A 27,987-nucleotide genomic window follows, 5' to 3' on the forward strand; every position below is an offset into this window, starting at 1 on the left:
GGCCTCCATCCCTGCGCCACATAAAGCCCACCAGAAAACACTCTCGGAATACTTTCAGGAGCCACGTGAGCAGCACTCGGTTTGTTACATCATTAGCAGGGTAGCTCCCCACTCCCCAACATGTGCAAAGACATTCTAAGCAACTTGAACAAGTCATAAGAAAATACGCAAAATACTCTGAATTACAAATTTAAATAAAGTGACATTATTCCCATGGTGAAGTTGCAGATCAGTTAAATTTATTTTTTTCCAAAAGCTACTTACAGATTTACAAGTGTTCTGTATTTTACAAAAAGTTACATCAGGTAATTTTAAAAACATTTTCCTTTACAAAAGCTACATAAGCAACTCCACTGAGGTGTTAAAAAGAACAGCTGTATTAGCTTTTAGAATATTAACGAAATACCTATCCTCAAAAGACAAAGCTAAGCTAAACAAAGTGCAAGAACAATTAAAAGACCTGTTTCAAAGCCTCCCTTTTCCTGTTAGTAAGAATATTCCAAGCCCTTGGCTGAAGGAACTACCGGGCCGCTAATTCTGCTGATGGCTCGTCAGTGCTGACAGGAGCGTGGAGATTGCACGGCTGGACCCCATCGCCTGAGCAGCTAAAGGGAAGAGGGTAGATTGGCTCTAGTGCAGTGACATGGACGTGAGGACAATTTATCAAAGGATGTATTTGTATTTGCCTATGGGAAGAATAAGGATTTACGTTCCAGCAGAAGTTACCATCAGTGTGAAGAGTGGTCAGACCTAGCTGTACTCAAAAGTGCTCTGGAAAAAAAATGAAGTTTAGGAACAAACCCTGAAAGTTCGAGAAAGATGATGACAAAATAAGGAAGAACCTTCCTGTCCAACACAGAAAGGACGTGGCCCCCAGTATTTAATCCTAGTCTTTCTTGGTGGCACATTCACTCTGCTTCTAGAGCTATACAGCAACTACATGTACAAGCTTGAAAGCGTGACTTACATGAAAATAATGCAAAGATATTTGTTCAAGGTTACAGGCAATGTCAGGCAAAAATTTTGTGATGGACGTCTCTCTTTTAATGGAAACACAGATATGTCAAATTAATAGTTAATTTTAAAAAACAACTCAGCAAAATGCACCTTCCTTCATCAAGTGCCTAGAGGCACTCTGTTACCTGCCTGACAAAATCTCCCCTTACACCTGTGACTACAAAGAACAGAGCTGTCAGTGCAATATTCTTGGATGTATCAAATCTTGACAATTGAGGGGAAGTAAACAAATACGGTATTTGGCAATAACTTATCGGACCGCTGCATTAATTGCATTACTGTTTTTTAAATACCATTTAAAACCAGCTACTGCACAACTTTCCTTCACAACAGCGTATCACAGGCACATTCTGCAGCAGAACTAGGTTGGACTTGTTGCAGACTAGCCTGTAAAAACAGGTAAGTGTATTACCTTTTTCGAGATCATCATAACGACTAAGATACTCATCAAATACGTTAGCACTGAGCATCCTCTATAAACTGCCCTGCTTCCTCCAAAAGAGCTTCTCAGCCATTTGTTAGACTAACATTGTCATCTGTATTTTTAACACGCGCATCTTCTACGTTTGGGTCCCATTTTCTCTATTTGTTTCAACAGGAAGCAGACAAGTAACTCCTCCATGGTACCTTGAAAATGCAACTCTAAACTGCTTACCTGAAATTCTGGAAATACTGCTGTACATTCTTTAGTTGGTATTTCTTTTTACAGGATTAGCTAAATACCCAAAGGTAACAAATATCTTGTAAAACAATCTTATGGCACATTAGAAGAGCACCTCTGTATAAGTATTGCGTGGCAGGAATCACAGACCCGAACAGGCTTTGGTGAAGAAGGCAGAGGCAGTTCATTGTCAGAACAGGCATTACAGAAGATCTCACCACAGTTTCTACAATGATGCTAAATAATGGGGAGAAGATTAAAAATTAAAATTTACAATGGAAATAGACTTGGTAATTGGATACCAATAAACAATATACACAGAGCAATCCACAATGTGATTCCTTCTACTTCTTTGGTCTGAGCATGGGATCAGTTTTCAAAAGGTAATTCATCTAAATCCCAATCTACGATGCAATCCTAGATAGACCATGGTCTAGGATTGCACCATAGACAGACAGATAGATGGTCTGTCTAGGACCATATCTTTTTTTTTTTTTTTTTAATATATATATATATATATATATATATATATATATGCTTTGCTGATTTTGTTCACTCCCTGGATTAAGAACATACTCTGCTATATAAAAATATAATATAAGCCATGATATTCAAGACAGTGGATGATTCTGTCAGGTAGCTAATTGCAATTTAACATAAAAAGGTAAAATAAAAATTCCTCCACACATCAATAAAGCACAGAAATTAACATCGCATTTTACTTTAAAACGACAATAAACTCATAATTTCTTAGTCTATTGTATAAAAAATGCCATAAAAAGACTTCCACACACGTCACATTGTAACAGTGCCAGAGCTGACAAGCATTTGAGATGATGATTCCACAAAGTAGGTTGAATACTTTTTAAGTATATTCCTTTGTGGCACTTCACCAAAAAGCAGTGTTTCTTTTGAAATTAGGGCCCAGCTGCATTGTACATATCAAAGAACCAGAAAGACATCTCAAAAATAACTATGCATTCATCTGAGCGCTGACATTTCATGCCGCACCTCTAAGATAATTAATATTTTTCTCGTAATACATGTAAACAAGTTGGAAGAAATGTTATTAAAGTTTTACCTTCCTTTTGGAGAGAGAAAATTCCTTTTCACATAACTTGCAATGTGTAGCGTCTTTGTCCTTCAACCAAACCTGGCCCTGAAGAAAAAATTGTCATAACTATATGTATGTGATGAAGTTAAACTTTGGGTTCCAGGGGACAAAACAAATCCATAGCAGTACATTTACTGCCTGAGCTGCTTAATGCCCTGAGACCAGTTCACAAAGACACTCTAAAGCAGTACAAGACTGCTCCAAACCACTGCAAAACCTTATGAGGCAAGACAGAGCAGGAATAGGTGCAAAGAGAACATGCTCAAGGTAGTAAAGCTGGTCACTGGCTGAGCTGGGAAAAGCAGAAAGGTATTCAAGTCTCAGAGCTGAAGCCTGTTTCCCTGCCCATCACATAGGAAGGGTCCCAAGATGCAGGGAAGCAAAAAAAAACAGGACAGTGTCAAGAACTGTTAATTTCCTTCTGTCTAAACTAATTAATAAAAACAGGAATCTGCTCAACAAAACCATCTCAGACACCTTTACTTGGACTGAAATAATACACAAGGTGACATACCACGTGATCAAACACATGCAGAGAAAATCTCTGCTCAAGTGCTCCCTGCATATCTTTAAGAAAGTTCCAAACCTCTCGCCATTACAGATCATATTTTATCAGCTTTGGTGCTACAAGTTTACTTAATTCCTAGGATGATCAAATATTTATTGAGAATTAGTACCTAATTTAAGCTCAGTTGGCTACATATTCTGTCCCAGATACACTTTGTAAAATACACAAGGGTATACTATTGCAAGAAAAGTGTCAAAATGCAGAGCTGTACATCAAACAAGAAAAATCAAAAGCAACTGAGTATCTTCCTCCGTGAGGTTACAGAGAGTCGGTGGTTCTCTCCCACTGGAGGAAGTCATACAATGAATTTCTTCTGAATAGTTGCTGTTGGAAAGAAGTCTTCTCATGCTTACAAAGTATTTCAAAGGGAACAGTCAAAAAAAAAAGTTTCTCTTTCTTCCAGATACTACTAACCTGCAATGCTTTGTTTGCTTCTTTTATATCTTCTATTTTCAGCTTTGATCTAAAGAATAAGATAATGCTATTTCAAACTTCTATATTGTCAGCTACAGTCTAACAACTTTTAAAGTTGTAGGTACTTAAAAAATTATAAGCAAAGCACTCTGAACTTTTAGTTAGTATTTTACATTACAGCAGCATCCAGGAGATGCAATCAATATCACGCCCTGCTGTACTAAGCACTATACAAAGACAAGCTCTCTCCAAAGAGCTCGGAATCCTTTGAATGGCTGTAAATTTGCTTGGGGTTATGTGGATAAGAGAAATTTGTACCAGCATAGCTCTGTGCAAATACCTAAAGCTAGCACACAGCATTGGTACAAAACCAGAATTTAAACTTCTGGACTTGTACAAGACCGCATTATGTCATTATGGAGAAACCAGCCTCCCCACAGCCATCCAGTGCCAACCCACTCAGAACTGACTGAGTCACAGCGTATAGACGAAGTTATTCTATAGGGCATGAAAGTCCACACTAGTCATGGCAAAACTACTGAGAAGACAGAGATTATTAAACGAAACTTTAACAACACGTAACAATAACAGGAGCTGTGCTCAGAGCCTATTGCTCACTATAGTCTGAAGGGGTTTTGATAAGGTAATCCCTTACATCGTCTACAGACTTAGCAACAATGGCCTATGACTGTCACACAGAGAATCTTCATCTCTTCAAAGAAAGGAATCCATGAACATGCATCCTCACAAAAAGATAAGCACTGTCCTGCTGGAGCCAGAGCTGTTATCTTCTACTTGGGTTCTTCTTTGGGGATGCCACAACATGCAAACTAGTCAACCGTTTTCAATGCAAAACAACTCCTAATGCCCCCAGGCCCTTTTAAACTAGGATTTTCTGTTCAGAGCACTACCATTACCCATGAGTTCACAGCTAGCCCATCAGCCAAAAATAAACAGACCTGACCTAACCAGACATATTTCTTTTTGATAACTGGCTAGATAATATTGTCATATACAGTCTAATTCACATGACCACCATCCTATTATTTTTCTTAATTCAAGTTTTTATGACAAAAATAATCATCATCATGAATAACAAAATTACTCGCTCAGCTTGGATGCCAGTTCTTGGAGAGCAGCTTCTTGGTCTTGACATATCCTCTTTAGTTGCTTGTTCTTTTCCTGAAGTTTAAGGAACTCCTTAAAACAAAAAACAAAACAAACAAACAAAAAACCCCAATTATTCTCAAAATTGTATTTGCCTACTGCCTAGAAAACTGCTACTACCCAAAGCTGATCTTACTGAGAAAGCCAAGTGAATGAATGATCCATCACGCTCTCTATTAAGATTCCCAAATCCAACTTGTACAGCAACAACTCAGGATTAAACTCTCTTAGACCCCAAGAGATGAAGCATTTTTGCTTCCGCAGTCCTCTCCAGGAAGAAAACAAAAACGATTGATTGCAGAGATCAACAACGCTATATAGCCACGTATACCAAGTCAGAGAGAAGCTGAAGCGCTTCCTGGCCTACGATGAGAAGACAGAGTCTTCAATACAACTGAGAAAGGAAAACGAGGATTTCATTTTTCCTTATTCAAAGCATAGGACTAAATGGGGAGTAAAAAACCATACTTTTTAAAATCTATTTGTGAGAATACATTAATCTTTCTTATCTACTTGCAGAAATTCTTAAAAATACCATGTCTAAGTCCATAATTAGCTTTGCAGCCAATTTCTAAATTACTAGTCAAGTTTTACTGCAGAATTTACTTTTTTAAGGTTAATTATTTCTTGGGTCTCTATTCTCAGATGAGATACAGTTTCCTTTTCCTTTTGAAGATCATCCTCTAAGGTTTGCCGCCACTCTTTTTCTATCTTCAAATCTGTTTCCAGCTGAAGCCTAGAATATGCAAAACAAAAAAACAAACCAAAAATCACGGTGCACAAGAGTATCATTTTTAAAAAACAAAAATGAGTTTATTTCTGGGTGCAATACACTATTATCATAATAAACAAATGATCAACTTACACGTTTTCTAAAACAGAAATAACATATCAATACCATAATATTTTAGACATCGGTGTAATAAATAAAACAAAACACTGTCACTTAGAAAATGCTTTTAAAAAGAAGTGTACTTAAAGGACCAAGAATATGGCATAATTTTGAAGAGCTGACCTTTGTAATAAATGAGCAAGAGAAGATTAACCACAAAATTCTAAAGCATTTTTAAAACATGCAGAAGGCAAAGCCCCCTTAACCTTACGTAGCTTATTTCTAAAATAAAACCAACCAACCAACCACACTGCCCCTGGTGATGCAGACAATGATTGCATATATCTCTGGTGCTCATAAAAGTTATTTAATATTATTCCCTTAGATGTGAATCTTCTCTTTTAGACTAAGGCTTATGGCATTTTGAACAGAATTGAAAATAAAGGAGGAAGGACTTTAAATTACTATTTTTATTGAGCTTTCTACATAGCTGAGGTTCAACATAAAGAGGGATCTAAATTCTGTTAGCTTAACTGGAGTCCAGTTAAAGGAATTAGAGCTACTCTGATGGAAGATCCACTCTAACTGGAATTTCACTATCAGTTTCATGGAAGAGTTGGTGTTTAGAATGTTACAGAGAAAGCAAAGGATGGAAGCACACTGCTCAACCTTCTAGATCTAAATTGTGCCAACACAATAAAAGAGGAAAAAATCTGAGAGTAGTCATGCAAGGTTTTTTGATGGAAAACCTGTATCCTCATTAATTTTCCTGTTTTAAAACCAAAACCATTTTCAAAGGAAAGACTTACATTTTGGGATACTACCTCAGCATCTGGCTGGAAAAGATCAGAAGTGAACATGACCTTGAGGTTTCAGAATTGCAGAATTCTAAGGCTGGGGTCTGAACTGTTCTTTTGCCAAAATCTGCAAAGATGACTGTGGTAGTAAAGTGAACATTTGTCATGACAGTTAAACAAGTTTATTAACATTCAGAGTTGTAAGAGAGACAGGGTGGGCTAGTAATTGGATTGGAAATCACTGATTTTAAGACCCAATCCTTGTGCCACAGATTTGCACTGTCTTAAATAATTTACTTGTTATCTTTCAAAACACGGAAGACACCTGCCCTTACAGGGAGCTTTTTACATTACATAGTTATTTAAATCAGTACTGAAGGATTTAACAGGAGAAAGACTAGAGAGTTGGCTTTTATATTACTTTTTAATATTTATGACTCCAGTGGATTTTTATTTTTTATTTCCTGCACAGTGGTAAGTTAAACCACTTCTACCTTATTCATAAGCCTGATCAATTAAACTATTCTTACGCCATTTCTGTTTAAGTTTATACTACTACATACTTGCGGGTTTTGTTAAAAGTGTGTATTACTACTACTGCTACACTACGTATTTTCCCCCACTTATGATAATTTCCTCGTGAATTAAGCTGGCACTTTTAGACAAATAAAATAATGCTGTTCTTCCCCCTCCATTCAAGCTGCACACCATTTTAGAGGCACCCAAAGCTAGCTTGACTTTCTTGGAATGGCATATTTTCTTCCACCTTGCCAGTACCTAACATGAAGATCTTTAGTATTTACATTCTGTTCAAAACCATTTATCAACAACCAGCCTGTATTAAGACACAGGACATACTGCAATGTAGAATGTTTACTGCTGTATATTTTTCCAAACAGGAAAGATATACTTACAGCTGTTTCTCCTTCTGGGAGAATTCTTTCTGCAGACTTTCAGATTTATTCACATATTCCTGTTTAAGTTTCTCATCCTCGGCCTCAGCCTCCATTTGAGCCTTCTCTGCTTGCTGCAATCTGGTGTAATTCAAATCAACTTTGGGTAAAACTGAAGCTAGAACTAGGGTGTAGAGGGTGAAGAAGACAAATAAAAGAAAAATGGGGAAATAGAAACATTTCTAAATAAAAACAAAGTTTGGGGGAAACTCACAAACTCAAACGAGAAATCCATACAATGCCTAGAGAACTAGCTCCTGGTTTTTCATACAGTAAGAGAGTAATCACCGTTAGTAATCACTGTTTTATTTTATGCTCATGAATAACAGATGCCAAAGCATGATGATACATATTTTAGAATTGAAGCATATACCTTAATGCTTTTTTGTTTCCTTTAGCATATGTTCATGTGTTATTTTTGGAAGCTTCCCCTCCCCGCCCCCAAATAAATCCTGTAAAAGTACTTGGCTTGTACTAATCACCCATTAACACAGGGCAGAGCATGTATTGTGCAAAAGCAGCTCAAAACAATTCAGGCGTAAGGCTGAATACAGAGCACTGCAATCAGACAGCAAAAAAATTTAACTAGCCTAATACAAGACGACACACCTTGACAGGTCCCACTACATTTATAGAACTACCTCAACTACATCATATTACTAGAGCAATTTAAATAATCTGTATTAAAAATAATGCATTCTTACACCGGTTAAAATAGCTCCATACTGTAGACAAAATAAATAAAACTGATTAATTAAGAAATGAGGGATTGGGTTTTTTATTTAATCTTTCTTTTCTGAATTCCAGGGGTCTGTTTCTGCTTCAGCTAGCATTCCCCTTGGAATCCCTTAGTTCACTGTGGTTCCTCTCTGCTTGGTCACCTCTTCAGTCCAAAAAAAGATGGATGTAATGTAACAGAAGTAAAGGTACTAAAATGGAACTTGTGCTATATCATGGCTACACCTGTCTTGATGAAAAGGCAGGAGAGTAAAAAAGCCTGTAAAATACCACTGAATGTCCCCACCTGCTGCGTCGTGTTTAACAAAACTGTTTCAAGGGCCTCTCAGGTAAGTGGTGGGAGAAATCTGTGATTCTCTCTGTGCTTGATTTCTCACTTCCCAGCAGCTAGCTGAATGCAGAGTAACTCACAGCTCCCAATGTCAGCTAAAAAGAAATTAAGTCAGCAATATGTCTACATTTGTGCTTCTACTGATGAAGTTGCACCAGCTGGAGTTTCCAAAAGCTGCCAGTAAACAAGTGAAAAAAGACTGGAATTAAACTACCTTATAAAGCGTGTACTATCTCATTCAACCATACCAGTTGTTTTAAAAATGTTCCCAGTCACATTTGCAATGGTAGTGCACAGAGGGCCAAAACATGTATGGAAAGGAGAACACTGGGAAAAAGCAGGGTCAATTCACTGGGCAGAAGCAGCTGAATGAAGCTACACAAGACAATAACACCAACAGCAAGTTAAAAGCCTCCCTAAATCACAAATTAAACTGCAGTGTAGTTTCCACAACCAAGGTAGAAAGGGAGCTTGCTACCCAAGAAACATGCTAGCCAACTCAAGCTACAGCACCATCCTCTAGAGTAGCACCAAGGCTAACTGCACCGCTGTAATTCAGACAAATGCTGAGCTGGACTGAGTTTGCAGGAGGATTTGCGATTCAGATGATACTGAGGCAGATACTTGTTTGCATAGATGACCATGAGATGGTTAACGCTCCCATTTCTGCTATGGTCTACCTGTTGTTCTATTCAGTGTTTCTGGTTTGGGTTTTCTTTGAGGATGGGAGATATTTGTTCTTCTTTTTTAGTAGCCAGCCCATGTTAAAGGCTCTTTCTGATTCCAAACCAAGGAATAAGTTAATATATAATCATGGAGTAGAAACCCTTTCTGTATTATTGCGTCCTGCCCTCACTTTTGCAAACACATCCCCTTCTGCTGAAAGACCCTAAGATTCTTTTCCCAGTCAACTTCCCCTCCACACTTCAGAGCAAACATTGGGAAGCGCATCAAGGGCAGTCAGCAGCTAAAACTCTCTTATTTCTGCAGTGCAGGCAAGCAGCAACTCAAAGCAGAAATATGAGTTGTAAAGACTGCCTAATGATGGGTGGAGGGAGGGAAAAGGGGTTGGGCAAAACCACAGGTTATGATTACAGTGTAGACAAAGCCACAGACAGGCAAGATCCTTAGCTGACAAACAAGTTAGACAAGTTCAGGATCTGGGCCCTAAACGTAAATCCTGTTTATTACTACAGCTTCCACTGTAGCTATCATGGTGCAGCTGTTCTAGGCAAGAGTCACAGCTACAAAATTTGCTAGAGCGCGCTGTCCTTCCTGTCTGGAGCCCCATCCAAGTCCAGGTTCCAAACACATTTTAACTCTGTGAAAATATTTTACCCCATGTCTCATCAGCAAAATGGAATTGTGCTTTAGCTGTTTTGTCCCCAAACCCTGTAATTCTTCCACTGTACATACTGAACATGTTTGTTGACACCACCCTCTTTTTTTAAAGATATCATTCTGATATAGCACTCAACCCCCCTTCCCCCAAATTCCTGTCACTCAGTTTAAGAAAACAGTGCTAGTTACAACCAAAAAACCCAACAGAGAGCATGCTTTTGGGATAAATACAGCCTAAAAGTGAAAGAAATAAGCAGGGGAGAAGGGGAATATTAGTCAGAAGGGCTACTTTTTAAATCTATTAGTACCATAAAGAATAGGAAAAATCACTAATTAGAAACAAATGTCATAAAAATGTACAGTCAAAGTAAAGATAGCTAACCTTTTAAAATAAACTTTGTTTGACAATTAAGAAGTGATTAAATAGCATTAGAAAACTAGCTTACATTTGCTTAATAATAGTGCAGTAGTTTACTTTTTTCTTTTTTTTTTTTTTAAGAGGGGTAAAGTGAGATCGGAGATGATGTTCTTTCAGAAAACGAAATAGAACTCAGCTACGATCAGTTACAGTGCAGGATTTCTAATACCACTTTATATTTAAAGTTGTAATTTTAAAATTCTTAAGTTGCATTTTATCAGTAATTATTTAATCACAACAGATCTGGAGGAGCTTTCAGAATGATATATCTTTGACAAGTTTATACTGGTGCTGAGCTTCATTGCTGGCACATTTGATGAATGACATTGCAATAGTCCTAGTTTGAGTTAACAGATCTTTGTCACTTCATGAATGCAGTGGACAAAAATCAAAGACAGATGAAGGCAGCAAAATAGTAAAAACAAAAATTGGGATAAAGGATAAAAAGAAAAAGAAAAAAGAGGAAAAAAGGATGTCAATAAAAGAATATTCATGTCACTAATTTTTAAATACATAACCATGTTTTTCATAATCAGATTTAAATGAAAAAAAAGACATGTCAAACACCAACATGACAGGGCTTATGGATATGTTATATTTTACAATTAAAAAGATCAATGTTGCATACAGGCCACTAAATTAAAACATATGAATCAGATTTTAATATTATGCAATACATGCAGTCTAACCATAATGTAAATTTATATACTGGAATTTTAGTCTTTCACTTTTCAACCTTTCAGTGTAAAAACTCATTACGTCATTGAAAATAATGGTACTTCCAAAGCAACGGACAACAATTTTAATAGCTTCAGCAAATACAGCAGTGATCCATGAAGGCATTAAATGCTTATATTAAGCACATGGTTAAGTATAAGCAAGATTAATGCTTTGGTTTCTATTGCATTTCATTCAGGTGGGGAAAAAAAAAAAAAAGAGGTAATAATGAATCAGAATTTTGAAACAGCTGAAAGAACAACTTTTGATATCAGCACAAAAACCTAGGACCAGAAGAAAGATGGTGGAGGAAGAAAACTGGAGAGATTAAGTTTGTATTTAAAATAAGTGTATTTATTAAAAAGAAAAAGAAAATCAAACAGTAAAGCACTAGGTAAAGTTTCAGAAAGGTTCTTTTTAAATTTTCTAGTTGAAAGTTACATTTCAGTGGCAACTGTGTAGGAATGCAGTAAAATGTACGGGGATGGAGACATGAATGAAGAAAAACAAAGATGGGCCTGTACCTTTGTTCTAGTTGTTTCATAGTTGCATTAATTTGATTGGTCTTATCCTCTAATCGACCAATTATTTCATTCTTTTCTTTCATAGCATCTTCAGAAACCTGTGTTACAAAAAAGGTTAAAACTGAAGTAGGTATATATTACACTGTTACCTCATGGGGTTTTTTTCTTCAGTATCCAAAGGGAAAAATGTTAAAATGGCTTCAGGTTTTGATGCTTTTTAAACATTCCCATCTAAAAAATGTAGTTGACAGTACTTAAAATTTTACACCTAGCAAATTTGTAGTTTTGTACTTTGGAACTGTAGATGCTATTTAATAAGTACACGTTTTTCATTTTGGTTTCCTCTCAGTTAATCATTTTGCAAGTCAACTTAAATTCACTGATCATCTTTTTAAGTAGCCCATTAGAACCTTACCAATAAAGAACGAAGATGCTTAGTCCTGGAAATCACTAAAGTTCTGCAATTCTTATCAAACTACCATATGCGCCTCAAAAGCTTTTCAGAATTTTACTAACACGTCACAATTTTGATTGCTTGCAGAGCTGTTACAACTGCAGCTTGAAGATCTAAATAAAAGGTAGAGCATTATCCTTGCTATACAGATCAACACTGTCAATTGGTCCCTAAACAGCAGAGATTGGGCATGATTAAACTGTTTTACTCTGCCCAGAAAGTGGGTCCGAATGTCATTAAGTGAAATCAGTGTTACCCACAGTCCCCAGAAGTACAGCTTTAAAAGAAAAACAAAACCCTACAGATCCTAACATACTGAAGAACATTCTCTTCTTATTTTTCTTTCCAGCTCTATTTATATTTCTCTTCCTCTGGTCCAGTTTCCTCACAGTTGCAGGTGGAAAAGTAGCATCCTTTGTCCATCACCTCAATTATCTCTCTGCAGCATCCTAGTTTTTTCCCCTTCATTCTGCCACAGATTTGACTGGTTTCTTGTGCTGTTTTTGATAATTTATTCCATAAATCAAATTTACGTTCTGCATAAATAATTCACTGCTAAACTTCCCTAGTGTTTGGTCATGTTAACTGCATGTTGGGTCTCTCAGATCCATACTCTCCCAAAGCAGCATTGCATTGTTACAGATTTTCTTAATTTGTTAACAGATTAAAAAAACCAAACCTGTAATTAGCTTTTTCTATTTAACACAACCTTGTCTTCCAACTGCCTTTCCTTACTTTGAAAGTTCAGATCTCTCTTTAACCCCTCACTACGTGCCTACATTCTCTTGTTTTTTCATACAACGCAGGCCAAAAAGTGTCATTATCACTAGATATACTATTACTCTCTCTATTCCACATAGCATGTTATTGGGCCATTATCTTATTCTCATGCTCTTTTCTTCTATAAACCCACTAGCATCAAGTGACTGCCTTAAGAACTTCTTTGTGTGAAATCATGCTTACATCAGTAACGTTCCAAAACGACAAGCTGACCTAAGAAGTGGAAAGAACCAAAAATTAAGGAAACAGCAGTATTTAACTAAACAAAACAGTAATGCATCTCTCTCACTCCAATCAAAGTCATTTCACCAGTTTAACAGCAGATTGTTCCTTTACCTGCAGCTTTTGGTACATTTCCATGTTAATCGCTTTAACTTCTTCAAGCTGCTGTCGAAGGCCTATGAGGGTATCCTGCTTCTCATGGATGTCCTTCTCCAGCAACTTCATGGCAAGTTCTATCTCATGTTTCATACTAACTTGAACCACTAGCTCATTCTCCATATCCTATAAAACACAAACACAATGCAACACAGAATATTTAAATAATTATGCAACATTTTATCTGTTTCGAAAAAGATAAAAGCTAACTCTAACAGAGCTGCAGCACCACCCATTCCATCACTTCAGAAATTCTGCCTCTCTTTAACTTTGCAAATTATCCACTACATAAACATTACACTCTCATGTACTTAGTGACTGATGGGGTTTTTTTAACTTTGGAGAAGACAACTCACATTATAAGAAATTACCCTGCCAGTGTTGCACAGAGTTGCTTAAGTATTAATTACAAAAGTAGAACCAAAGGATTTCTATTTTACCAAGAAAGATTTAGCATACATACAGAGCATACAGTATTGCTAACAACTTACCTAAAAATTTCTCAAAGAAAATGTATTTTCTTAACTATGCTTTAGCAACATTGTTACAGAAATATTGATGTATTGATTGCTCCGTTAAAAAAACCCTTTTTATTACAGGCAGTTAGAGAAAAGGCGATTAAAATCAATTAAAGGCAGCATCTAAGCTCAGCAAAAGCAAAACTAGAAATATTTATATACTGACTCTTCTCAAGCATAATCTTTTCTAGAAGTGCTGTGTAATCCTAGAAAAGAACACTTACTTGTCGAAGTTGTGATTCTTCTCGAAGCTGTCTACGTGCTTCATTGTACATTTCATCTAAACCCTGCCTGGAGTGTTTGTATGTCTGAAGTTCTGCTTCAACATCCACTTTAGTTGCCTACAAGGATATAGAGAATCTATCTTTCTTCATCACAAGTTTAGCAATTAATAGCATATATTTAACACTTGGGGGGAAAAAAAAAAAGGCTGAAAAATACATTCTCCAAGCACAGTACAAACATGGACAGAGCTATTTCTGCTATGTGGTCATCAGTTTTATAATGGGAACTGAGTAAATCTAACAAAATAAACATCCGTACTGCAGTACAGTCCTCCTTCAGTAAATCACTAATACACAACTGTTTCAGTACTGAGCAATCCAAACATCTGCTTAACCTGTGCTTTTACCAATTATCCTGTAAAACACATACAAGAAGTTACATAAGGAGCTACAAATCACAGCTTCAAAAAAAAGTTCAGGAATTGTAGATACGATTACTCCAAATGACATTCCATATAATGAGACAGGTCAGAATAGACAGTTTGCCAACTAAAACACGCACTATTTTGACATGATTTTCAGACAATATTGCCTTAAATGCTCTTACATATAGCTTACAGTCTAAAGAAAAAGGAAGAAGGGAAGAAAAATAGAAAGAATACAAGGAAAAATGCTACAAAATTTGCATATGGTTATAAAACAATCTAGTGTCCTATAATTTTGATATATTTATGCCATTATAAAGCTTCCCAGATTTAATAGGTCATTTCCCTAATAAAAGTTGTTTTAGATTTGGCCCAGCTACTCCTTACTTCAAGTTGCGATGTAAGAACATTTGAATGACAATGAACCACATGATGTTATTACGTTAAATGTGGTAAAACTAACATACCTCTAGATGATGCTGTGTTTTCATTAAAATAAGAGTATTTTCACTCCTTAATTGATGGTTTTCTTCCTGAAGTTTAATTATATTGTTTTTGGCTATCGCTAACTGAAAAGAAAAAAAAAAAAAGAAAAAAAAAAACGGAAAAGCAGTGTGACCACTTTTGTGAGTGGAAATAAAGAAAAAAATGTTCTGATGAATGCAAGACCAAGACATTCTCTGTTCTATTCTTGCAGTCTATCAAACAGAAGTTTAATCATTTTTAAAGAAAACATAAAGCTCCCAGTTTTAGTAATCAGTCACTTTCATTATACAACAGCATGCGTATTCAAGACACTTCATTATTTCATGTCTGGTAAAGAATATGCTTTCTTTTCTTTGTTTCATTATGACTTAAAGACCCTCAATTCCCTCCCCTCATCCTAATTTTTTTCTTTCCATTTGGATTCAAATATATCCAGTTTTGTTCTTTTTTGGACGTCTTAATATATCATATGGAGCAATTTACATAAGAAAACCTCTCCCAGATGAAAAGAAAACATATTTACAAAAGAGGAAACATTATAACTGGGCCTTACAGTATATACCTTAATGTCAGAATTATAAGCCAGCTGATCAAAATAGGTGGACAGTTGGGCTGAAGGCTTGTAAAGGAACCAGAATACTCTGAGAATTAACACTCAAAAAACGTTTTCCCTCTATCTGGATACCTTAATACCCAGAGTAAGCTAGCTATCCCTTCAACAGCTGAATTTAGACATTTCAATTTTCCACTTCATTAACTATTTCTCAAGCAGCTCAGATTAAAAAAAATTGTGCTCTCTCTTATAAAGCTAAAAATATTGGAATCTAGTCAAGCATCAAAGATAACCAGAAATACAGGATATAAATACAAACCCAGAGCTAGACAAGTCTAAAAACTGTATATAAGCATATGGTAAATAAGCAAGAAACAATCCTTTGGCTAAAGCTGAGAATGGCAACAGAAATTGCTTGGTGAACTACTTTCTGTCTCTTTGTAGCAACTGGTGTCATCCATTATGGACTAGTCATCTGCACAAAATCAGACTGACAGCTGGCATGAAGAAAGGCTTCTCTTCTGGTTTTGTCCAAAGTGGGAAACTGCGATGTTCTACAGAATTAATTTACTGATGCTGCAGGTTACCTAGGCAAGCTTCAAATACCTGCAGCTACTGCATCTTTTCTTCAAGCAAAAATAAAGGTATCTGAACATATTATACAAAAGTTATGTAGATTAAAATAATGTAAGTATATTTAGAAAAATAGTGTTTGAGAGTAAATAGTATCTATTATACATTACTAAAAGAAAATAATACCTCTTCGATTAGTTTAGTGTTTGATTTCTCTAGTGAATCAACTCTTGCATGTAGACTGCTAACTGTGCTACTGAAAGAGAAAAAGAAAAAACATTATTCAAAATTACATCAACACTCATTCAACCAAGCTCAAAAGCTTTAACGCGAGGTACAATGATTAATGGTTAAGTGCTAAAAGGTCTGCTCCCATTATTTGAGGTTTTCCTAAATATAAGAAAACTAGTCTCCTTTGTTGAACATTTATATACTTCTTTCCAACTCCCAATGTCATCCTTGTCACTTAAACTCCTGGTTGGCTGTGACTTTACATGTATTCTCCCTTTCCTTTATGCTCACAACTATATTGTATCCAAACGTTTAATGAGTTCCCTTAAAAGACAGTTTACAATTTTCTTGGGGTTTCCCCCCGTATAATGAAACCATTCTCCAGGTTCTCTTCCTCCAAAACTCATTTCTTTTATAAAATTATTTGCTTCTCCAAATTTTTTGAGATTTATCCTCAGGCTACCTCCTTCTTGATGCTTCTTGACTTCATTTATAAGTTTCATCAGAATTTTATTCCCTTTTATTACTCTGTGGTTTTTTATTGTACTAAACTACATCCAGGCCTCCTCCATTATCTGACTGCCTATTTCTGCTGTAAGCACATTTTTTTAGGCTGCACTTCACACACAGGAAAAAAAAAAAACCTATTCTGTAACACCATTTACTTTTCCACGTATTTCTACTGTGGTGTCCTCAGAAGTTACCAGTTCATTAAGAATGGCAAGGTAGAGGAGATTAATGCATTTTAAGATGTGTGGAAAGGAACAGCTGACCTGAAATAAAACAGTAGAGTTGTTGAACCACTGGTTTGCAAGTAATACCACGCATAAACCAGTGTACAAGAACATACTCAATACACAGGGGCTCACTTGAATAATGACAGCTATCATCACACAAACACCACTATTCTAATTGTGATAGTTCCTTTCTCCTCCTTAACTTACGTTCATTTTGCTCATATTTGACGCACTCAGTTATTCTGTCCTGTTGAAAGTTTCTGCTCAGTGCCTGACACAATTTCAAATCGGAATATCTGTACCCCAACAGTAGCCATATAGTAACTAGTGATCAAGATTACCAGCATTAAAAATGAAAAAATACGATTACATTTCAAAAAGGAATCAAGAATCAAGAAGACCAGCTATGCTACAGATTCTACAGAAGTTCTTTGTGGGTTTGTTGTTTGGTTTTGGTTTTTTTTTTCCTTTTTTAGCTCCTCACATTGTTTAATTTTGTACAATACTCCTCAGAGAATTACAATCACTGTTCCTCTATTTGTACAGTAACACACACAGTGGTGGACTAGGTTTACATCATCCAGCAAAGCAAGGGGCAAAGGCTGCTTTCCTGAAAACTGTTTCTACAGGAACCACAACCTACAACGTATAAGTAGTTTCCAGCAAGCAATGAACTTACTCAGTTTTGGTCCTAGGCATTAAAGCTACAAACTAAAATGTTACGAAAGGCAAAGAAACACGTGGATTCACCCAGAACACTCAATAACACTTTTTGAAAACTGTTAAATAGAATGCAGTTAAAATCCAGATCAAGCCTTTCATTCCTGTGAGGTTATGAATCGTGAGGACCTTGATCAGTTTTGGCCTGCTGTTTTTCATTTCTCTGAATAAAGGTTCTGACTGTCAAAAACAAAAGCATGAAAACCGAGACTTCCCGAGTCTCTCCAAAAGACTGTATCCTTTCCAACTTCACTACATCCTCAGTCTAAATATGAAGAATTTGCACCCCTTTCTCTGAATTTCTCTCACAAAGCTGTGGTACAAAAGAAATTAGAGGTGTTTTACCTGTAAGCCTGGCCTGACATGCATACTTCAAAGTAATACTTACTTCAGTTGTCTGTTTAGTTCTTCAACATAATTCTTTTGGTCCAAAATTGCAGCAATCTGTACATTTCTAAAGCAAGCACATAATAAAATTAGCTTTAACAAAATGATGTAGTGAACTATGTACTGAAAATATACTTATCTATCATATGCAAATGTCCATCTTAATTGTGCTTTTTAAAAAGAAAGGAAGCAACTTCATCTCACAATCATGAAGTCAATAACTTACATGTTGTGACATCAGTGAGAGACAAAAAAACCCAATGTTTTAACTGCAAACAATTTCACTACATGAAACATAAGAACATGTACAGTCTCAAAAGAAAAAGGACGTTTATTTACTCTGCCATAACTCTGGTTCTTTGAAACACTGACTAAATCCCCAGCTGAGGGCTTAAAGGTTAGCAGGTGCCTTTTCATTGCCACCTTGCAATCCTCCAATACTGTCCCTCAGGTAAAGGAAGGAGGCGATGTTGCTGAGGCTTGCTTCAGAGTGCAAATATTCTTCCAGCTAACCAGTAATACAGAACAATGTAGTGTGCCATTTTTCTCAAGACAGTGAGATCAGAAGAATTCTTCTTTAGGGAACCTGACTTATTTCTACAAAGAACAGGGCACCAGTCAAGAAATCATATGTTAACATGCAAAATCTGAGGTATTTGGTGACGACGTACCTTTCCTTACCCCCAATGTCATCATCACTCTTTAAATACATAGAGAAGTCGATCACCCCAACCTAGGAGAAAGCAAATGTACAGAGTTTCATATCATACAAATAACTGCTGTTGATATTCATGGTCTTGTAGCTATATAATTACTAAAACCTCAGTTACGTCAGCTTTTTTAAGATTGGTCCAGTTTCAGCCAGAAGCTCAAAAAATTGAACTGTAACATTTTAAACAAGATTTTTTTTTTAAAGTGTAGTCTCATGTTGTTAAGAATTATGTTACCTTTGAACAAAATTAACAATGTGCCATGTACCAAATCCCAAAGAAAAGATGACTTCTTACCTCTGACTGAGCTTAGCCAAGAACTTACAAGACGACTTTCATTTGGGGAATTATCAGATACTACTCAACCCTATCACTGATTGAGCAGACTTGTGATACTTTGTCTGTAGTGTTTCACATGATTTCCTATCACAGCACATCTCCCAAACTGATGTTTCCCCCATGTTTAGTTTTTCAATATTCCTTGCTAAATAATACTACCTCTCCACATTTGCTGATTCCCAGGTGTGCCAACTCAACTGCATTCATTTTTTTACATTTTGCTACATCTGAATCTAATTAATTTATTTTCTATTCAATGGTAATTTAATCACATATACTATAAATAGTATTACCATGAGTTCTGCTTCCAACTCTATTCATGAACCTCAAACAAAAGTATTTAACCACATTTGCTTTACCAAAAGCCTTCCTTTTTGGTGTCTAGCAGCCTCTTCACAAAAGTATTTCAATTTCTCTGATCTACTGCTTCCTTCTTGAGCTCCCTTTAGCTTCTGAATACAAGTAACTTGCTACATCTAACATCTCTTTGGTTTATACAATGCTCTCCTATCAGTTTCCTATGACGGTCTTCTACTTGTTCTTTCCATATCTTTTCTAAAAAGTCTCTTCTCCAGAAGCTTTTTAAAAAACATATTTTGCTTATTAAAGCAAAATATTACTTATTAAAAAAGTAAAATGTTATCTCTATAAAAAAGTAAAATGTTATCTCTATAAAAGTTACTTTGTTTTAATTCTCCATATGTGCATACACACATTTCACCATTGAATAGCATTCTTCTAACATACCAAAACTATGCGCCCGGACGCGACTTCCATCATCCTTCAGAAGTTTCTCTTTCTGCTCAATACAACTTGCTTCTTCTGGCTTCTCTGAGAAGGTACCTTATTTATACTACTCTTCACAAACAGAATTACTCTAAAATCTCATCTGGACAGCCACTACTACGTTCTCAAATCAAGTTTTATCTCCGCTCATACAGCAAAGCCACCAAGTGACCTAGATAACAAAGGTTACCTAGCAATAGATTTTGTGATTTATAACACACACATATACAATTCTCAATACTAAGAAGAGCACATTGATAAGTTTTCTATAATTACAGGCCTTTCAATGTTACATTTTCTGTAACGCAAGATCAGTGCTTAAAACATTAGATAGTAACTAGAATAAACAATCGAAGACAAGTTAACCCTGTGATTCAACAGCACACATACCCAACTAGCTATAACTTTTCTTTGCTATAGAAATGGCTTTTTCATCAAATATATGCTGAAATACAGTAATAATCACTTAAACTATTATGATTTTGTCCACAAAGCAGCTGGAAAAAAACAATCAGGACTGAACACAGCCGACATTTATAAATAAATACTTGTGCATCTGCCTTTAAAAAGAATCCGTCAAGATTTTCTTGGAAAAGATCGGAGTTCAAAGTCAAAGCACTTTGCAAAGGAGGAAGAATTCTAAGTCTTGTTTTGCAGATTGAAAGCAGTCACCCTCTTATGAGGTCTTTTATTACACTATGCGAAGCAAGTTTTTGTTTCAGGTCCTTGAAACATCCCTATTATGTTCCAGAACAACAATAAATGAACCGAATGGGATAAGCTGATCATGGAACTATACTTCTCCCGCAAAGGAAAAGGATGAGTTACGCAATTAAGACGGACAGAACTCTGCATTGCTACTATTGCATCCATTTGATGACGAAGCATAAAACTTTACCTTTGCACTCCAACAATTATCACCGTCTAAAGGTCTGACGCAACTGATACTGAGGTTAATGCAGCAGCCCCCACTGATCCAGGAGCTGGATCATGCCCTAAACAGTCTCTAGTAAGATTTCTAACAAGTCACAACTCCATAGCAACAAAATTCACTGTACATAAAAATCTTACGGATTGCATGTACATTACTTTACCTGTACTGACTTACTTGTGAATCTAGGTCTTCTCCCTTCACACACAGGTTAGCATCTATGACATTTAACCCAACTAATAGCCCAACAATAACTGCTCCTTCTTCCTCCATCATTAGTGCATGATACTCATAAAATTCACTGTTAAAGAAGAAAGTTGCATCTTATTACTATATTCAGTACATTTACATCCAATAAATTAATAAGTGACATCTAAATCTGAATTGTTTCTCTTATTTTAGCCTTACTCCAACATCCTTAAAGATGAACTTTACAAATACTTAAAAATTGAAAGTGCATGGTTTGTCTCAGAGGCTATTAAAAACAGAGATACTACCTTTGGCTCCAGAAATCTCAGCCACAAGCTGCTGGAGGGCTGGGAAATTTGACAGGCAAGACTTATTTTGCCTTTAATAAAAAAAAAGAAAAAAAGGCTCTTCCCTATACACTTGCTATTAGCCTCTTCTGAATAGGATACTGCAACAGATGGATGTTTGGCCACAGAGTCCGACAATTCTTATGTTGTTAAGAAACACTAGAGAATGCAAAGGAAGAATGGTAAAAAATTTACCTTGTGTGAAAAAAGGTCTGGACTTTAATGAACACAGGCTTGAAATTAAAGAAGCCAAGTAACAGATTAAATGGGTAAGAGAAGAGAAACAGAAAAGGCTGAAATGCTAAAACAGTTTTTAAAAGAAAAACACTCCACTGAACAACAGAACACCAACATTTACTTCCTGCTCCTTGCATTTTTTAAATAATGTTTCAGACTCTATGAAACAAACTGTGCTTTCCATGGAAAAGTCCATAGCTGTTGAACACCTATGTCATCCTGACATACCAGCATTATCTAGGCATACAAGAAAAGTCTTAAAAATATGTATAGGTTATAGAGCTGAAATTAAGATGACAAGTCTTTTTTTCCCTTTGTGCTTCAACTACCTCATCAGAAAGGAGAAGTTACACCAGAAGAGAGCAATACCAGTTTAGAACTGTGAAAGGAAAGGAAAGTTCAAGGCAATAGTCTTCCATGCAACGGTAGCTCAGTAGGAAACCATGCATATGGTAGGGGTGAATTCATCTCCTCTCCAGAGGTTTCTAGTCTGTATTCTGTATGGCAGAGAAATGCAGCGGGAGCCCTTCCCCATCACCCGCATCTATGAAAGAACAGTCAGGCACGTTGCAGAAGGCCCACCTACATGATGGGGAGGAAAGATCTCTTCACCCATCAGCTGGCCCTCAATCTTGATGAGGCAGTGGTGTTTGGTCCGTCTACCCTGAGCACTGGAAGGAATCGGCCCACAGGCCAGAAGCTACACCTTGCTACACTAAAGATACATTAAAAAGCAGCAAATAGAAAACAATAACTTTTTTTTTCCAGGAGACTAAACCTCTAAAAATTAATTATAAACAAAATCTGCTTAATTGTTTACCTTAGAAGATCTCTCTGAATGATTAAACAGCGAAGATAGTCAGCCATTTTCTTCTGCATTAGTGCTAACCGTAACCAGGCCCGGGCACGGCCCAGTGGTGTTCTGAAAAAAAGGGCATGAAGACCAACAGTCCCAAATCAACAATATATCAATTAATTCACCGTCTTAAACATCTTATCAGTCTACTGGTAGAGCAATTGGTATTTCTGAAAGGGTATTTTAAACTATTATTTGAGCAGTGCAGTTTGGGAAGCCATGTCTAGGCTTTGACTCCCAGCTTTGGGATAATAGAAAAATTTTCATCAACTCAGCTGGGCTTGGGAGCAGACCCTGGAAAGAACAGGAACAGAGAAAGCACAAGAGCCTGACAGTGAAATTAACTGTTTTGCTCAGAGAGTGAAAACATGCAACTTTCTACACACTGTTATATTTCAATGTGTTTTGTTCTCACACAGTACCTGGCTAGCAGCATGGAAAGAGTTTTTAAGAGTAGTGCCACCTTCTTAACCTGACAGTGCCTGTAAAGATAATCTTGAAATCCTGTTTCTAGCTGAAGTAAAACATCTGCAACAGTTCAGACTCCTTTCTGCAACCTGCTTATAAAGTCTTCAGAGGAATTGTGAGAAACATAACCGAATTACCATCATAACTCATCACGCAAGCTTGCCTTCCCAATCCTGTTCTCTGGGTCTACACAACACATACTGAATTCTAGCTTTAACTCATACTTGTTTACAAATTCAGTGGTACCTTCGAAAGACAATTCAAAAAAGATGAAAATGTTTGTAACTGGCAAACATTAATATCCAACAAATTAAACCTGGACCTTTAGATCCTCCTCTTCTAGTGCTTGCACACTTAGAAGTGGTAAGCACATAAATGCAAAAAAAACCCCAAAACCCACATGCTGTATCAGGATAGGAAGACTGTAACACATTTGGCAAAGGTTATTATTTCATAATAATTTATATACCTATGTGCTTTAGATAAGGTCTAAAGCTATAAATTATAAACCTTATGCTGACATATACCAATCACAATGTAACCAAACCCTTTTGGAATTTAATGTACGGCCAGTTATAAAGCTAAATACAAAAGCAGAGTGCAGAGGAATGGGAGGAGATTGTAGTTCACAGCATAAATTTACATTTGAGAAGGACCCTACATACAAGAGTCTGAAAAGCTGCCTAATACTTTCCTCTTCCGTGTGTCACGTTTTGTTTTTATACAGCCTTTGCTGACTAGACTCATGTGTTTGCTGCAGTTCTAGACTGCAGACTGTTGGATACACAACCTGTTCCTTTTTGCACCTTTTTTGTCCACCATTCAGAAAACTTTTCTCCCAGGAACATCAGAAAAGAACATAAAAATACTACTTTTTTAGCTGTTTTGTGCAGAACATGAAAAGCTAGCAAGATTCACCTGTGCTTTCCCCCAATATCATGTGCTAGCTGTTCAAAGGCTTGATTAATGCCAAATTAAATCATGAGACATCTGTAGATTCTCAATCAGGTCCTTTATTTTCTTGCTGTATTTTACCAGTACTACTTACTTAAGGCCAGGCAAATCTCTGACACTTGCTGCTATTTCCTCAGCTTCTGGATATAATTTCTCCACAAGTTCCAGAGGACCCCAAATGGTTTTATTGTAACTTAGAAAGGATTTTCTTACTAGGAAAAGAAAAATTAACTGAATTAATTTAAACTACTGGAGTAGCTTCCTTCAAAATAGCTGGTGTGACGAAAGGGTTAACTGCTGAACCTAGACTTCCAGATAACAGATAACTTCGACACTGGTCAGTTCACCAGCATCCAAAGCCGTCTCCGGAATTACTTTGCTGTGAACATAAAACTGTTGTGCTAGAACAAAGTAATATAAAAAGGATGACTAGCTAAAAATATAAGCTACATACACACATGCAATTGTAGTAATCCCTGGACCACTTACAACAAATGGTATACAAAAGAAAAAGTTGGTAAATGTGGAAATATATGTTGTGAAGAATGAATAATGACACTATTAATTATAAAAGGTGACAATTTACATATGCTCTTCACTTCTTAAAGCAACATAACACACTTTGATTTTATCTCATTTGAGAAAGACAGGAAGAAAAATGGCATGTTTGGGATGAGAAATATGCAGCTAGAGCAATTACCACACCTTTAAGGCCATGCTTCAGGCAGTGCTCCATGACAACAAAGAACTGCTGCAAAGGTGGGTAGTCTGAATCCAGAGTGCGGCCAAAGCTCAAAGCTGATTCAATGAGTCCTTTGATACTCAATTTAGCCATGTTCAGTAAATTTGCTCTTTCTACAGCTGTAGGGTCCTTTACAGCTAAGACAAAGAAAAAAAAGTTACGGTTCAAGTTTTAGAAGAGACGCAAAACAGTAAAATGCTTCATGGCTGCCTTGTTCAAAGAAAAACTTATCTTAATCTAGATAAACTCAAAGGAATAATTTAGTAAGTGCTATAAAACCACCATGTTATAGAAAAGCATCCACTCCAACAAACACCTTTACAGATCTTGCATTGTTTTAATAGATGAATGAAAAAATGAGGCCGGAAATGTCAGTTCTCAGGTACTGTGTTGTCTCATTACATCTTGGAAGCAGTCAGTAACTGCAAATTAACACAGGCATCAATGCTGCACTCAAAAGCTCTGCTGCATAACAGCTATCAGTGCACTTACCATGATATCAAAGCAGCATTCCTATTAATGTAAGTATCTATTTCATGTATTATAGTCTACCTACAGAAACAAACATCATACTACTTACACATAATCACTTTCCACTGTAGTCTTAATTTCACACTGACATAAACACATGCTTTCCTTCTTAGGCTGTACATAGTCTCAGCCAGTAAACCAGGAGCAGTTTCAGGAAAATATATCATATTACATCCTGAAATTTCAGTTTCTCATATAGCTACAAAATATTTTCTACACAGGAAAGCTTAAGAACTAAAGGTTTTGCTTTAACTTAAAAATGTTTTTGGTAAACTTTACAAAATGTACACTACAAAAATACATTTGGGGATTAAATCTAGTCAGTAAAAAACCCATAGCTTTTTAAAATTATCTTAATCTGACAGAATGGACAAGGTTCCTCTTCTTAGAGCTCCTGCTACTGAAACCAGAGTGTTCAGAAGATTCTTAGTTTATTTTCATTTGTAATGAAGCAGTTCAAACATTCAGGCCACCCTCTATTTTGCCAAACTGAAACAGAGACAAAACAACCCTCTGTTTATTCACCATGAGCAAAGTAACTTGGAAAGAAGCAAAAAAAGTTGATGATTTACTGTTTTCTGCTATTTACAATTAAATCTAACAAATGAAGTAAAAAACAAACAAATGAACATAGATCATCTTTTTTGAGACATTGAGACACAGATGTCAAAATATCTATTCAGATTTGTGTCTGAGAAAAAATGTGAGCCTCTTCCTCTGCAAATTTGAGTATTGGTATATGACCTTATCTCTTTGCACATCGGAAAGCATAAAGAACTGTATACTTTAAAACCCAAAACAAAAAAACTGAATCATTATAACAGATGGATACTTTCTTGGTTCCTCAAACAGCAATGAAATTACTTGTCTCATTTCTTGCATACCACAGCTTTAGGTATTTAGGCATTAGATATTAGAAACTTGGAAAATTACTTTCTAATTTTCTGTATTCCTAACTGCCTGTCAAATACCAAATCACCCTATTACCATACAACATAACCTATCTCAGTTTTCTAGGAAAAAAAAAAAGACTGAGATGATGTACCCGAGATAACCTTTAAAACTACTTTTATAGTCTCTCAATTTACCAGTACTTCAACAGAAAACACTAGATGATGTTAGAAGACTCAGCAGACAATTAGCGACAGTGCTCTGGCAAAAATTTACCCGGTTAGTCACAGCTCACTAGTTTGTCTCCTGACTTCCTGCCCGCTCAGCCGCCGGGGACTGAACCAACCCTGTCAAGAGCAGCACCAGTACCCCTGTCTGGGACAGATGGAGGCTTGCAGCAACAGGAGCCTTTCTGTCGGTAAAGCTTATGTCAGATTTTCTGCTTTTTTGTTAGGTTTGCTATTGACAGTAATAAACGCTATTACGTTACTGTAGGAAAAGCCTTGTTCGATTCAGACTTCAGGTGGATAGCTCTCCCTCGCCATGTATTCAGTCTATTTTCCCAAAGGCATCTTACAAACTCATTTTTCAGGTGACCTCATTTTGACTTTTGGAGCTGATCCTCCCCATAGACTTCCATGTCTACTGTCCTTTTAATTGTGAGCCCTCTTGTCTAGTCTTTTTGAGGCAGAAATGCATTTTAGGTCTGTTTTAAAGTGTGGTCTACCTGCATATAGCTATTTTTCTTCACCTGCTTCTTAAAAAAAAAAAAAAAAAAATCAAGATTTAGAATTTCACATGGCATGTTTTCTAGTAACTGCTGCTCAGGGATTGTGTGGGGTAGACTGTACATATATGGAGCAAAATGAGCTATGAAGGGCTCTGAAGGGCTCCTCTTGCCCCAAAGCAGCAGCTCCCGAAGGGACTATTTGCAGGTGGCACTTATGTCACCAGCCTCACCAGGGTCTGACTAGCAAGGCTTGGCCCAAAAGACAACATTCCTCTCCCAGTTTGGATGAGCAGCCAAACCCTTACTGCAAACAGTATTTGCGCAAAAAAAACCCAACCCAATCGCGTAGTCGCTACGGCTACAGGCTGAACAAGGTCTCCCTGTGTTACCCGACAGCTAGCAGAAAACAAGTATTTTCCTCCAGTGAAGCGTCCTCACCGGCATAAACCCCTCAGCTTTCCCAAAGCACGGTCCCCCAGAACACCACCTGGTTTCCATGAGCACCGGCCGCACCTCCCAGCCACAGGGAAAGAGGGAGGGAGGGAGGGAGGGAGGGAGACCCGCCAGCGCCCGGGCCCCCGCACCGGCTGACAGATCGCGGGGCCGGAGGCCGCCCCCGACGCCGGGCCGGCACCGCCGCCACCCCCCGAGGCCGCGGGCCGTCCCCAGCCCCGCTCCCGCCGCAGCGGACATTTTCTGCCCGTGCGGGCGCCGCCGCAACGCGGCTCGCAGCCGCTACCCCCGGCGGCTGAGGGGCGGCGGCCGCCGCAGGCCCCCTTCTCCCCCTCCGCTGGCCTCGGCGCCCCCCACCCAGCCCGGCCCCGCTCCCCGGGCGCCGCAGCCGCCGCTCACCCATGGCTGGAGAGGAGGAGCCGCCGCCTCAGCCGCTCCCTGCGGGCCCTGCGGCTCCTCCCGTCCCGCCGCTGCGTGGGCCCAGCCCCTCGCCCGCGCCCAACGGCGCCCCCGGCGGCGGGAGGACCCGCCCCTGCCCCGCCCGGCGGCTGCGGCCCTTCCAGCGGCAGCGCCGCCGTTTCCTTCCGCTCGTGGTAACCCCCCCGCAGCCGGGGTTTACCCACAGGGCTCCTACTACTGCACTGTTCATGTATCCCTTACCCTGAGCATGGAGGGCATCAAGCCGCCCGCCTTGGAGAGGGCGGTAGCAAAGCCGGTAGCCGTATTTTCAAAGAGAGATGACCGGGAGTGTCAGGGTAGTGGGAA

At 37.6% G+C, this 27,987-nt stretch overlaps 1 protein-coding gene across 3 annotated transcripts; it reads right to left on the bottom strand.

Moving 5' to 3' along the window:
- Positions 1-229: 229 nt before the first annotated feature.
- RUFY2 (RUN and FYVE domain containing 2) lies at positions 230-27,941 on the bottom strand. 3 transcript variants are annotated; one of them, XM_050898681.1, is made up of 18 exons: positions 27,883-27,941; positions 24,581-24,754; positions 23,970-24,087; positions 22,418-22,519; positions 21,002-21,125; positions 18,730-18,791; positions 18,060-18,125; positions 16,170-16,239; positions 14,839-14,940; positions 13,947-14,063; positions 13,163-13,330; positions 11,593-11,690; positions 7,485-7,604; positions 5,548-5,677; positions 4,880-4,974; positions 3,775-3,823; positions 2,760-2,837; positions 230-1,915 (listed from the first exon to the last, which is right to left on the bottom strand). In XM_050898681.1, the coding sequence occupies exons 2-18, from the start codon at positions 24,708-24,710 to the stop codon at positions 1,772-1,774; spliced, it is 1,773 nt and encodes a 590-aa protein (XP_050754638.1). In that variant the 5' UTR covers positions 24,711-24,754; positions 27,883-27,941; the 3' UTR covers positions 230-1,771. The 3 variants fall into 3 exon arrangements, with proteins under 3 accessions (XP_050754638.1, XP_050754637.1, XP_050754639.1); XM_050898680.1 differs by lacking the exon at positions 27,883-27,941 and adding an exon at positions 27,622-27,657; XM_050898682.1 differs by lacking the exons at positions 230-1,915; positions 2,760-2,837; positions 3,775-3,823; ... (2 more) ...; positions 7,485-7,604; positions 27,883-27,941 and adding exons at positions 10,564-10,715; positions 27,622-27,657.
- Positions 27,942-27,987: the final 46 nt, after the last annotated feature.

Source organism: Gymnogyps californianus, chromosome 6 (genome assembly GCF_018139145.2).
Source record: "Gymnogyps californianus isolate 813 chromosome 6, ASM1813914v2, whole genome shotgun sequence".
In the NCBI taxonomy this organism is placed as follows: Eukaryota; Metazoa; Chordata; class Aves; order Accipitriformes; family Cathartidae; genus Gymnogyps; species Gymnogyps californianus.